General features: G+C 44.9%; 1 protein-coding gene across 1 annotated transcript in view; it reads left to right on the top strand.

Moving 5' to 3' along the window:
• LRRC2 (leucine rich repeat containing 2) overlaps window positions 1–13709 on the top strand; it is a 1061896-nt gene that overhangs the window by 286862 nt on the left and 761325 nt on the right. Inside the window, exon 3 of the mRNA XM_086961157.1 lies at window positions 9703–9913. Coding sequence (XP_086817283.1) covers window positions 9703–9913 — 211 coding nt within the window. The remainder of the gene's footprint in view (window positions 1–9702; window positions 9914–13709) is intronic.

Below are 13709 nucleotides of genomic sequence, written 5' to 3'. Positions count from 1 at the left end.
TTGACGCCATGATAGACAGGATGGACCAATACATCTCTTTCCCTGCAACCCACGCAGAACTGCTACAAACTAAAGCTGACTTCTACCAGATGGCACAATTTCCCCAAATCATCGGTTGCATAGATGGCACGCACATTCCGATTTGCCCACCAGCGGACACCGAATACATATACCGCAATCGGAAATCTACACACACCATCAACGTGCAGGTGATCTGCAATGCCAAGTGCACCATCACAGACCTGGTAGCAAAATTTCCAGGGAGTACCCATGACTCCTATATATTCCAACAGAGCGGCATATATGCACGGCTGATGGCTGGCGAATTTGGAGAAGGATACCTCCTAGGTGAGACACATCATCAGACCCCCATAACACATAGTAGGTAGGTGGAATACATGTATGCATGTGTCTAATGTGACCCCTTTCTCTTCCAGGCGACAGTGCATATGCCCTCCGCTCATTCATACTCACCCCCTACCTCAACCCCTCCACACCCAGCCAAAGGAGGTATAACCGGGCCCACATACGCACAAGGAATGTTGTTGAACGGACCTTTGGCATCTGGAAAAGTAGATTCAGATGCCTGCACAAGAGTGGAGGTGCAAGGCAGTATACCCCCATCACCTGCTGCAAGATCATAGCTGTATGTGCAATGTTACACAACCTTGCGGTCAAGAAGGGCACTGAGGTGGAGTTGTCTGACTACGAGGACTATGACGACGACGAAGCTGTGCCACTGACACAGCCAGCTGGGGTGTGTACGCCAAGTGATGGCAGATACAGACGTGAGGAGATCACTGAGAACTATTTCTGACTGAGTACAGATGCAAAGACAGCTAAATGTTGCTTGCAAAAAACAAATTTTAATAGTGTTGCACCACAGTTACAGCACTGATGTGCATCAAAAAATGGAGTATGTAAAATCAAATAAAGTCCAGGGTTCTGGTTGCCTCATCCCCCCTTGCCAGGCTATTTTTTTGCCCGCTTGCCAGACCCACTGGGGTGTCCCTCAGCCCCCTCTGAATGCCCAGCAGCATCAGCGGATCGCCTGGTGCTCCTCCGTGGCTCAGATGCAGCGCTGGCCGGGCTGCTGCGGCTGCTGCTGTCTCCAGCATCACCCAGGTCCAGGGCAGGATTGGAGGCGGTGTTTGAAATTATCATGGCCTCCATAGCCGTGGTGATCCTGGCCATCCCCCTAGTGAGCTCAGCCGTATGCTGACTAAGCACAGATTCCTGGTTGGAGCTGCGATGGCACAGTTGTGCCGTCGCCGCTGCAAGGCGGGCCATGGCCCGGTTCAGCACCCGGGCATCCCGCCTGCGCACCAGCTCATGCTCCTCCTGTCTGGCAGATGAGTGGGTGATGGCAGTGGTCAGCCTGCCTAACCCTGCTGCCACCTCCTTGTTGGTTTCCACAACAGCCTGGAATCCCTTCACCAACTCCCCCATCTGCATGTTGTGCTGCAGGAGCTGGCGTTGGCAGGCCATGGTGGATCTTGCCTGTTGCCTCTGGATTTTAACCATCTGTCCCTCCAGGCCCAGGAACACACTGCCCTCCCGTGCTGGTGCAGCAGTGGTGGTGATGGCACGGCGTCGGGCACTGCTGCTTCCGGCCTGCTGAGTGGGCTGGGGTGCCACGGGTGGGGGTGTGAAGCTGGCCGGTCCCTGAGCCCCTGCTCCCAGGACAGGTTGAACAGGTGGCAAGGCCACGGTTGTGGCAGGAGCTGGTGTAGGCGGAATGGTGTGCCTTGTAGGGGAGTTTTCTGGTGAGAATTGCAAGGGGGGTGTGCTGGGCAGTACTGGGGAGTGCACTGCTTGGAAGTCAATGACCAGGACTCCCTCCATACCTAGCCCTGGGGTGTCTCCTTCCTCATCCTCCTCCTGGCCAGCCTGGCTGGTGCTCGGCCCTGCGACTGCAGTGTTGGACGTTGCTGCTCCCTCTGCTGTCACAGTTGTTCCGCCTGATGGGGCCCCTAGGTACAAAGAAGCATTTGTAAACTGAGTGCCGATGTATTACAGTCAGTACAATTATGGCATTCCACATGTCCTTGCATCTCCTTACACTGTGTCACACTGTTTCCTGTCTTGTGATTCTGCACTGACATATTTGGATAACTTCTGCTGACTACATGTACCATGATGCTTGTCTCTTGTATGTTGGTGACAGTACAGTGCTGGTGTTTGCCTATGCATTGTGTCTAATGGGGAGGTGTCTGGTAGGGTGTGTCATGATGCGCATGCTTCTTACCTGTAGCTGTAGCTCTCGCAGAGCTGTCCAGGGTCCCGATTCCAACGACACTCTCCCTCTCAATGGTGCTGGAGACCAGTTCCTCCAGCTCGGTGAGGGGTGGCGCCGGGTTGTTGCCTCCTCCAGTGAGTCCAGCCTGCCTTTGTATGTCAGCCAGCTTCCTCTTCGTGAGGCTGCGGATGTCATAAAACCTCTTTTTCAGTTCCTGTATGGACCTGGGGGTGACACCCGCAGCATTCACCTTCTGGGCGATGTCGGCCCAGATTCTCCTCTTGGTGCTGTCTGGCACGTTGAGGGACAGCTTGCCAAACAGCTGGCGGTGCACCCTCACCACCTCCTCAACCAGCACCTGAAGTTCGGTGGTGGTGAACTTGGGCTTCCTCTTCTGGGAGGACTTCTGGCTTCCTGACTGCTCTGCCATGTTCTCCAGTTCAGTTGGCAACCTCCTTCTCCCACTGCTGCTAACTGTGAGTGTTGGGCTCAGGCAGGCTTTCCAGAAACTTCTTAATTAGCTGCACCTGCCAGGGTTGCCACTCCCTGTTTGGGTGGGGGAGGGGGAGCCACCTCATTGGCTGAATCGCCTATTGCCGAATCGGCTTTTACCGAATCGGTAATATCCGAATCGGTAAAATCCGATTCGGTATTATCCGAATCGGTAAAAGCTGATTCGGTTCATTCAATGCATTCCTATGGGCTTTTTCACCATGGGTCTGTTTTCATGGCTACGAATCTATGATTGCCGATTCGGATTTTACCGAATCGGCTTTTACCGAATCGGTATTCGCCGAATCGGGAATATCCGATTCGGTGGTAGCCGATTCGGTGATTTCCGTATCGTTGTTGGCCGATTCGGTACTTTCCGATTCGGACCGAGCAGAATCGGAACGTACCGAATCTCATTACCGATGCCGACCGAATCGGTATTCATTCGGTTTTTTTTCCCTACATCTCGTTTTCCGATTTCAGAATACCGATTCGGCCCGCCTCGGTATTTTGAAATCGGAAAATCGCGTTTACCTACATCGGGCCCTAAATGCCGTTATAATTGTATTGTATGAGATGACATTTGTGAGAACACTAGGTGACCCAAAAATATAATCAATGATAGTGTTACTCCCTCTTGCACTATAAGTTACCACTCTGTCTTTCAGGTTCACAAAGGCGGGTTCAGACATATCCATATCAATCAACAGTTCTTCTAAGGCGCCCCCTTTTGCAGAGTGTTCGAAGTGCAGATGGGTCAAGTAGTCATCATCATGGGAACTGCCGTCATAACAGTTGAGTTGACAGAGGTGTGTGTTAAAATCACCAAAAACAATATAGTAAACCAAAGTAGATTGACTCTTCTTATAATTATTTAAAAAATCAGCCAACATTAGGATATTTTCGCTTCCTTGTAGCCCTTCTGTTGAATTATAAAAATTTACATATAAGAGTTTTTCCCCCATACTCATCGAGACCTCCAGAATAAGACAGTTAGGGGAATTGATATTTATAATTTTCATCACCCCCATGTGACTTACTGAGATTAATAGAGCTAGGCCTCCCTTACTTCTGCCCCTATTGGACTTTTGAGCAGCATTAAAGTAGGATACATATCCTTCTACCCAGAAGTTACATTCAGTGTCCCAAGTCTCTTGTAGTGCAATCACATCCTGTTGCTTAATGATTTCAAGCCATTCTTTATCATCTCTTTTGGCTTGAAGGCCGGAAATGTTCCATGTCATTAGCTTGACTGATCTGTTAGCCCCTTTAGTTCCGGGAGGTTCCTGCAGCCCCATCTTGGTGCCCAGTCAGGTGTTAGTATCAAGGTTTGTGAGGGCATCAAAACGGTTTCTAAGCTCCAGGCCAGGGGTCTGAGCTACTTGGTGATTGCAATCTAGGGACAGTTGGGAGCTAAGTGGTTGAGTGGCCCAGTTGGCTAGTTGCACTTTGTGTCTTGGGGTATTATTCCTATATGCTATATCCCGGTTGGCTTGTTGTGTTGGGCGGGGATAGAAGAAGCCCAGTGGGACCGCACGTATTTGCCCTTGGATAATGTCAGTTGCATCCCAAAAAAGTCTTGTGCAGACGTGTGGATTCCTGAAATTGATAATGACGCAATCGTCAGAGAAGCGTTGGGCCGTCGGACCTAGCCAGGTAACTCTTCTCGCCAAGCTTATATGTGTAGAAACATCACTAGGACCTGTACAGTTTTTGTCACACCAGCTCTTGACATTTTCCATGAGAGTTAGTTGTGTTTCAGATACTCCCGGGTTAAGTCTTGGGACATTAACCAGAACTGCCACGAAAGGAGTTGCCTCAGGGGGTAAATTTACCATAGGCTTGGGATACAAACCATTCCCCGTTCTCTTATGAGGTGTTTTAACAGCAGCCTCGTCCCTTGCCTCGCTATATTTTATGTTGAGATCCAAGTTGTTCTGTCTGGTAGAGTGCGGGATATTTCCGACAGATTTAGGATTGTTTGCAGGGATCACTGTTGGGATCAGTGGCAAAGGTGCTGCATTGGGCATTGTAACTCCATTGTTGGTCACCTCCATAGGTTGGCTTGATTGCCCTGTGGCATGTGGTTGGTCTAAAGCTAGATGCTCTGTCACTTTTTGGAGCAACAGGGAGTTCATCCTCTCACAACGGGACATAATACCTGCTACACAGTCTTTAAGGGTTTCGACTATGTCACTCGAGATCTTGATGAGTGTAGATTCAATGGTGTTTGTTAATACCCTTTCAATCATGTCTTTAATTGAGCCTTCGAGCTTAGCTGAAGATTGTCGTGATTTCATGTTGGCTCTGTATTGAAAGGGTAGAGGTTTATGAGATCTTATTCTTTTCCTACTTTTACATGTTTTAGCGTCCCCCAACGGGGTTTGGGCACGCACAGGGGAGTCAGGTGGCACTGTAGGGTGCTCATGATGCACTGGGTGTTGATCGTTGGGTAAATTGTCACTGGCACTAGTAACGACAATATTGGGTTCTAGAGGTACCCTTGGCTCGATGTGCTCAATCGTAGCTCCCTCTAAGCCGAGTTCACGTTCTTTCTCGGCGATTTCTTTATTGAGCTTCCCCACGGCAGATGTTAGGTAAGTCAATATACTTTCGGGAGCACTAGTTTTGCGTGCAATTTTTACTTTGCTAGTTCCCCCTGTAAGCGATGTCTGGAGTTTTCTCTTACCCATTTCTGGACTGAGGTGTTAGAGGACCGGCCTGTCCTGTCCTCTGTCGTCCCCTGACGGCCACAGACGGCCCGCCCTCTGCCCGGGCTCCGCCCGGCGCCGCCCGCGCGCGTCCGCGATGCGGAGGGGGCTGTCGCCTTTTGTAGTGCCTCCTGGCGCTTGTGCAGGAAGTGGGCGGTGGTATTCTGCTAGGCACGCTGGGAGTTGTGGTCCGCTCCGCTCCGCGGCCGTGCGATGGCGCTGCACAGCGGCGGGGGCGGCCACAACGTCAGGGACCCAGTGGCGCTGTGCGTTGGAGTTGATGCAAGCAACCCCTCCTGGAGCCGGTAAGTTCAATATCTGTCCCCCGCTCCTCTCCGGGAGCTGACGGCTTTTGTAGCGCCTCCTGGTGCTTGTGCAGGAAGTGGGCGGTGGTATTCTGCTAGGCACGCTGGGAGTTGTGGTCCGCTCCGCTCCACGGCCGTGCGATGGCGCTGCACAGCGGCGGGGGCGGCCACAACGTCAGGGACCCAGTGGCGCTGTGCGTTGGAGTTGATGCAAGCGACCCCTCCTGGAGCCGGTAAGTTCAATATCTGTCCCCCGCTCCTCTCCGGGAGCTGACGCCTTTTGTAGCGCCTCCTGGCGCTTGTGCAGGAAGTGGGCGGTGGTATTCTGCTAGGCACGCTGGGAGTTGTGGTCCGCTCCGCTCCGCGGCCGTGCGATGGCGCTGCACAGCGGCGGGGCGGCCACAACGTCAGGGACCCAGTGGCGCTGTGCGTTGGAGTTGATGCAAGCGACCCCTCCTGGAGCCGGTAAGTTCAATATCTGTCCCCCTTAATTATTGGATTACTGCCCTTCGCCCAGACGCCGACAAAATAATTTTTGCTTTGGCTTCTTGTCCTCGCCAGCACCCCTGCGGTCATCGGCTCTACTTCGCCGGATCCCTCACACCGGACGTTTCTATCTCCACAGCACTGAAAATGAGACAACCATGTCCTGAAGATGGTCCCGATTGACTAAGGACCGAAACGCCGTCGACTCAACAGCGCTACTACAGGCGCATCTTTCATAGTGGCTCCCTTGAAATTGTGAATTGCGATATAAAGTCACTATAACCTTGTCACGCACCAAGCCACTCACTGTACAACTATTTCACCTTGTTCACATTGCACCGTTCACGCTGTTCACCCCTTCACTTGCGTCGCCACATACCACTTGTACATATTGAGCACCAAGTTCCTTTGGTTGTCATATGAATCATTAAATTTTGTGCTGTTTAAGTTGTTTGAATATGACCCTTTTTTCTTCAATATGAAAATACAAAAGTAATAACTACATCTAAGTTATTTGAATAAGTGTCTCTTTCTTCATGTTCGTGTAATGCTTTTTGCATGCAAAAATAATTGCTTTTAGAATTTTACCTGTTGGGATATTGTATTGTCTTTATAATGTTGTAATCAGACACTAACACAAGCAGGCCACGTGTTTGAATATGTGTGTGGTATGTGTGACTTCTAAATGCATTCAAGACAAGAGCTTAAAGTACATCAGTGCCTGATGGCAGTCACAATAGAGGTGCAGTGTATGAATTATTGATGCCTGTCTGAGTAGTGAAGCAGCAGTGCGTGTTGGAGGGCAGGGTGACCATGCCTTTTAAGAGCTCTGTGACTATGCTATTGAATACTGGAAATGAAAACTGTAGGCAGTGTGAGAGCTCCATAGATGTCTCAGTAGTGGAACAATAGAGGGACAGTGGTTCTATGTGCAGGTCAGTTCAGACGTATATTTCGAGAGCCCCGTGAAAGGGTCAGTATAAGGACATCACTTCATGGTGCACACCCATCTGGAGGCGTGGTGAGATCCCTGTTAATATTTGAAAACTAGAATATCAGAACATGATGCCAGCTAAGTAGAAGGGGTATTGTAAGAGTTCTTCAGATGTCCATCTGGTGGCATTCCACTGCAGACAGAGGTGCATTGTGAGAGTTTTGTGGGTGTTTCATTACTTGTAGACCAGAGCATAATTATCGTAGGACTAGAGGTGCATTTTAAAAGCTTTGAACATATATCAGTACTAGTATTGTTGTGTATGACAGGTCAATATTGACATGTACATCAGACCACTTAGGATGTCTCAGACCTGGGATAGCAGCAATTGTATGATGCAAGCAAGAGAGATGAATGTCACAGTAATGGGATATCAGTGCATGGTGCAGATAAGAAAATAATTGGGTAAGATACTCCCCTGGTTTCAGTACCAAGGTTTGCAGCCCAGTGTGTTAATGTTCCTCTCCTTTGACCTATTTCGGATGCTGGTCAAAAGCATTGGAACCACACATGTAGTTCTGCCATCTCAATGCACCTTAAAAGTGACAGTCACTGTTTTGATGTTGAGATGCAGGCACATTGACCAAGGGAAATTCAATATGATAGGCACGAGAAGGCAGTAGCGCTTTCTTTACCAAGATAGAAATCTTCCATACTCAGTGTGAGAAAGAAACTAGAGGGAAAAGTCTGCATCCAAAAGGGCCATTTAAAGAGAAATGTTTCTGAGGGCAAAGTCAAAAATGTACCTCTCTCCAGCTCCTTATTTTCTTTAAATTTGTACACCTCTTGGTCCTATCAAACTCTTCCTCTCTTTCTCTCTCTCGCTCTCTTTTTCTCACAATCTCTTGAGCCACCCCTCGGCTTTCATTTCTTCTCTTTTCTAATCTGTCCTTTCCATGAAAACGTCAGTTTTCATCCTCTTCTCTTACCTTCCTCTCCCTCTCACTTTTTTCTCACAACTGCCTCGCTCTGACCCTCCTCTCCCCTGCCCTGCTCTCTCACTTTTTCTCATTTTTTTCCTTTTTCCTTCATCTGTGTCTCATGTAACTCATATTTTATCTTTTTCATCTCTCCTACTTCCATCTACCCCTCCATCGGCAAGACCGGTGAAAAGATTTCATCAACGCAGGTGAAGGAGCAATATGAAATTCTCTTCTGTTTACACCTTAATTATCAACCTGGTACTTGCTTCTGTGCTATTTTACACATCATCTTCTTTCAATCTCATCTTCGCTCCTTTAAACAGCTGTCTATTCCTCCATCTTCCTCTTCTCTCAAACATACTTCCAGTACTCACATTTGAAACTCTTCTTCAGTCTTTCATATCCTTATTTTTCACTTTTCTATGTTACAGCCTCTTCCTGTTCACATGTCTCTCAATCTTCATGCACCCAGCTCTGCTTCCCTCTCTCTCTGTAACTTTTCTCCAGCTCCCCTATTGCACACATTACCCATCCTCACTTGTCTCTCCTCATTTTCTGTTGTAACCCCCACTATTAGGAATACCTATCACACCTCAAGGGTTTCACATTCTTTTTACACCCCTCTACAACACTCGCACTCAGTCCTGCATCTTCCTCTACCTTGCCGCGTCTAACACACACTCAAAACCACCCGTCTTATTAAAAGTCTTCGCTAAAGTAGCCTCGCATATCCTTCATCCCCAAACCACCACCTACTTAATCTTGTCGTACAAATTCCTCTCCACATCCACTGAAGACAAAGATACACAAAGATTTATACACATGCTTATGGTGGCTGTGTTTCTTGTACTGCCAATCACCAGTATAAGTGTTAACAATAACTTGTCAAACTTGCACCAGTGGAAATAAAGATGTGCTCTACAGTGAAGCAATAGCAATGACAGGCCCATTTAAACAGAACTAACCTTGTGCAAAAATGTAGTAGACTGTTTCACTGCTTTATATATCTTTATGAACAAGAACCATCTTAAAGATGTGGGGTCATTTAGAAACCACCAAACTTTATCGACTCCTCACTTTCTATTGTGTCTTATAGAACTGTAACTTTATTAGTTCATTTGGAGCAGTCAAGCCTTCTCCTCGGTAGCAATTCACAAGTTAGACACATAGCTACCAAGCAAAAAAGTTTTGAATATGCCTGCACGCAGCACATAATGCACACCTGTACATATTGGTGACAACCGCCACTTGCCAGTTGGGACTCTGCGTTCCTTGACCATTAATGTCAAACTTTGTACAACAATGTAAATCGTCATGAATGTGTTTCACATTTGTTTTTAAACGTGTGCAGGTTCTCACGATTTTCAATACTCATCAGGATGAAAGGCTAGGCAGATACTTGCCTCCATGGTGAAGAGGTATCATAATAATATGGACAGACTATGATGAGAAAGTGGTATAAGTGGGTAATGAGTGGGACTAAAGAGGGAAATTCAGAAAATAGTGCTTTCAATAAAGTTACACCTCCTCTGTTGTTTTTTTAACATTTCAGAATTAAGCAGGAATGGAGTTTCATGTTGGAGTGCAGGCAAAAAGGTATTCCCCAGTCTGTCTACCTTAATAATGGATTTGTTGACACTGGGCTAAGACTCTTGGAGAAACTTGAAGAGAGATCTCATCTTATCAAGAAGTTTGATTCTCTAGAGGATTTAAGAAAAGGAAAAGATAAATGTATTTTTGAGATCTATGGAGAGCACTGGAAGGTAAGTCAGTTATTGCTTTGTTCACACAATCCTACTGTAAATAGAAGAAAACAGAAACATACACGTTTCAGTGTAATCCCCGTTGGCACTGTTGTTGCCAATGTGTCTTAACACTACTCTGGCTACTCCTTAGGCATGATATACTTCCATTGAATAAGCTGCTAGCTAAATGGTACGGCACTACCAATATATGTAACTTCTGTAACAGCTCAGTCCAAGACTCCCTACATGTCTTGATAGTTTGCCCAGCTCTAATGACGCAGCGTCGGCAGTGGGTAAAGCCCGTATGTATCCAATTTGGTATTTTAAATGCCAAATCTTTGATTAATGCATTCATCTGTCCCCCGAATGAAATTTTCTGTAACAGAATTTTTTACTTTTTTAAATGTTTCTTAGAATTGTATTAGACGAATGGCATATCACTGTTAAATAGGTTGATAACATGTGGTGTTATTTTATTATGTTTAATTTGTATTATTGTAATATGTGGATCTCCACGGAGTTCCAAAATCATATTCAAATAAAATTGAATACAAGGGACGCATAGAGACAATAGTCACAAAAACATATTGTATACCCACAAGCATTATGAAATTATGAAAATTAAAACACTACTCATTTATTTTTGTATCCAATTGTTTTGTAAAGCACCAGCACTTAAGCTTTGGACACTTTGCTTCACCTGGAGGTCAGGTCTTTAAGAAGGCTGCTAATCTAGAGTTGCAGAGGTGTGTTATAGGTCAACATCTTAAAGGACTGGCGGACCAGGCATTGGTTAAAGTTGGTAACCTACAGTTGCAATGTCTTGAATCAAGCCAATGTCTTCAAGGTGTAGCAGATCTGGCCTCAGCTAGGGGTAGAAACAAGGGTTTGTGTTCACCCTGTGCATTCAAAGGGGCAGTAGAGGGCCTGGAGCTGAAAGGATGGTGGTTAAAAGACTTCTTGAAAAGTTCAATCCTCGTTGATGTATTCTATCACTTAGTTGAGAGGCCATTTTTTCCATGACTTCGCTCTTGTGCCTCTTGAGAATGACAATGCTCGACCTTAGCTGAGGATGAATCTGCAATGGGTGACCAGGTCTCTAAGGAATAAATATGAAGTTGATGGTTTGCTCCACTGGAGGCCAGAGCAGATAATTATGAGCAGGTGAGGTGTGATCTGACATCTTTAGACCCAAGAAGAGCTTGCCTACTTCATATTGAAAAGCGTGGAGCTTTAAATCTCTTGCCTTTCTGACACTCTGGACAGATTGCATTACAGTGGTCCAGCCGGCATAATGTCAACCTGCAAATGGGTGAGGAAGACCCTTCTCAAATTCATAAACTGAAGGTTTTTCTCTTTGTGCCATCTGTAATCTGAATAAACAGAATCATTAATGTGAAAATGTTCATTGAAAAGATGTTTCACAGTATATGACGCAAAGATCCTAATGTTTTCGGTTATTTTCATGGTCGGAAGCAGTAGTTAGCAATATGTGAAGTATCCGAAGATACAATTTCGATGAATAATTGACTCGTAATTGCATTGTACTAGGTTCAAACGTTGACAGAACTGGAATTTGTGAATGAGCTACTTGGTTATAGATATAGAAAATGTTTTCTAAATTTGATGAGCAACTAGCTTCAGCGAACTTCCGATTAATTACCTTTGACATTTTGTATCATGACTGCTAAAGTTGAAAATAACTATTGAGAAAAATGTTATAAGGTGTCAAGACTTTGCTCTTGCTCTGTGGTGAACTAGATTGACCTGGTCTGCTCTCTCATCATTTTACAGATGTTATGTTCCTCGTTTACTAGCAACATATATGTTAATCAAGATGTGTGGAATATCTAGGCTGCAATTTCGTTCTGTAATTGCATATATAACTTTGAAATCATGCCCAAGGGCCTTATCTGCCTGTGAGCAGAAAACAATCCAAATGGTCTCTACAACTCCTCTGTTCTCTACTCCAATGATGAAAACATGGCAATAAAGCCCTTGTAAAACAAATGACTAATGGTCTTAAAATAACATGTTTAGTAGACGACATAAGTACGCATTACATACATTCTCACTCTGGAACAATACCAAGGTGTTTAGCTTGAATAAAATGTAGAAAACCTGGAATGACAGACAAAGGAATGTGGACTAAGGGAAGCTGGGATGGATACATTCAAACATATGTCTATTCAAACATATCCTCAATATAATATTGTTTTTTAAAACCATAATGCAGATTGTAAAAGTTGATGTTAATGTTTAATAATATGCATTCAAGCATGTACTTCAGGTGTTGAATTCCCTCATTAAGTTTTTATTCACTTACAAAATCTGTTAAACATTTGGAAACTTTGTTAGATCTTTAGTCCAGGCCTCCAACTTTAGAACATTCTTTCTTTTCTAACTGGTGAAATCAGCTTTGTTTGCTCTATAATAACTTTTTCAATCGGATTTTACAACCTGTTTTATTAATTTTATATACTTTTTCCTACCAGCAGATGTTTATTGCTAGCACTGGGTGATTTACAGCACTCGCAACTGCTGTCTTCCTTGAATTCGAGTTTTTTCTTTTTCAGTATTGTCTGATACAGACCAAATCTACCAGCGTATAATACTTTGATGAATACGATTTAGTTAAATGCTGGAGATTAATTTGTTGTTGTATGCAAGTCATTTCTTATAAATTGTGCGGGCAATCTTGGATTGGATTAGGTCTTTTCACTCCTGCTACCTTTGCCACAACATGACAAACTCTGATCATTTTTCAGAAGTCTGCTGATGTAAAATTAACAATGTTTTTTATATATTTACCATCTTGAGTAATGGATAAGAAGGGAGGGTTTTGAGGTCCTTGTTTTATGAAAATGTCTTAAAGGTAAGAGCACTGATCTTGATTGGTTCACTACAAAGAGGGATTTGAAACAAATCATTTCACGGCTTCATGCTAGCCTGAGAACGGAGCTAACTAGTGAATAAAGATACAGAATACACGGAGTTGTGTTGCATTTTATGTTTCTTTTCTAAATTCGAGGGGAAACTTAAGGGAATTAAAATAAATACATAATAGCATGCAGCGAACCAAAGTCTCAGTTGAGTAAGGTATTTACTGTCTTGCAAAATGTCTGATGAAATTTACAATATGAACAACAATTATATATTGCATTCTCCTTGTGAAGGTAATAGGTTAAGGGAAGTAGGTGTGAATTTCAAAAACTGCCCAAGTGGTAATATTTTGAACCAAAGTTCCATTTAGCACCGTATTACTTATTGTAAATGTGTTCTATTTGATCCTTTAACCCCTTGCATGCTGCCGCGATTCTGCGCCTGTGCGTCAAAATGCGAGTGGGCGGGTTTATGATGACCCCCAGCCGTCATCAGCACATGAGCACCGTCGTGCATGACGGATGGGGGCCGTCATCAGCATGCAAGGGGTTAAGCAGACAAATAAATAACAGTGATTTGTGCAGCCACAAAAGAGCTGTGACAACTGCATAAGGGAAACAAGTAAAGTAGCACATCCTTGCAATAGCTAACATAAAGCTAATTTGCACCTCAGTTAAAATGTGCAATACTCAGCCAGTGTAGCTATTCTGACCAAAAGTGATCAATGCTTGGTTAAATCACGGAAGGACTAGCAAGAGCTTATTTTTGGTCTCACCTTTGTTGTAGTTCCCATATTGAAAATGATTAAATATTGCATGAAACTGGAGACAGCAATTTGATTGTCATGTTCTGTCGTATTTAGGGTATTTTTCTAGCACCAAAAGACGTGTTTATCAATGATATGGAAAATATATCATAATGTTATCCTTTG

This window comes from Lissotriton vulgaris, chromosome 3_1, assembly GCF_964263255.1.
Source record: "Lissotriton vulgaris chromosome 3_1, aLisVul1.2, whole genome shotgun sequence".
Lineage (NCBI taxonomy): Eukaryota > Metazoa > Chordata > Amphibia > Caudata > Salamandridae > Lissotriton > Lissotriton vulgaris.
This window is presented reverse-complemented; position numbering and strand designations above follow the sequence as displayed.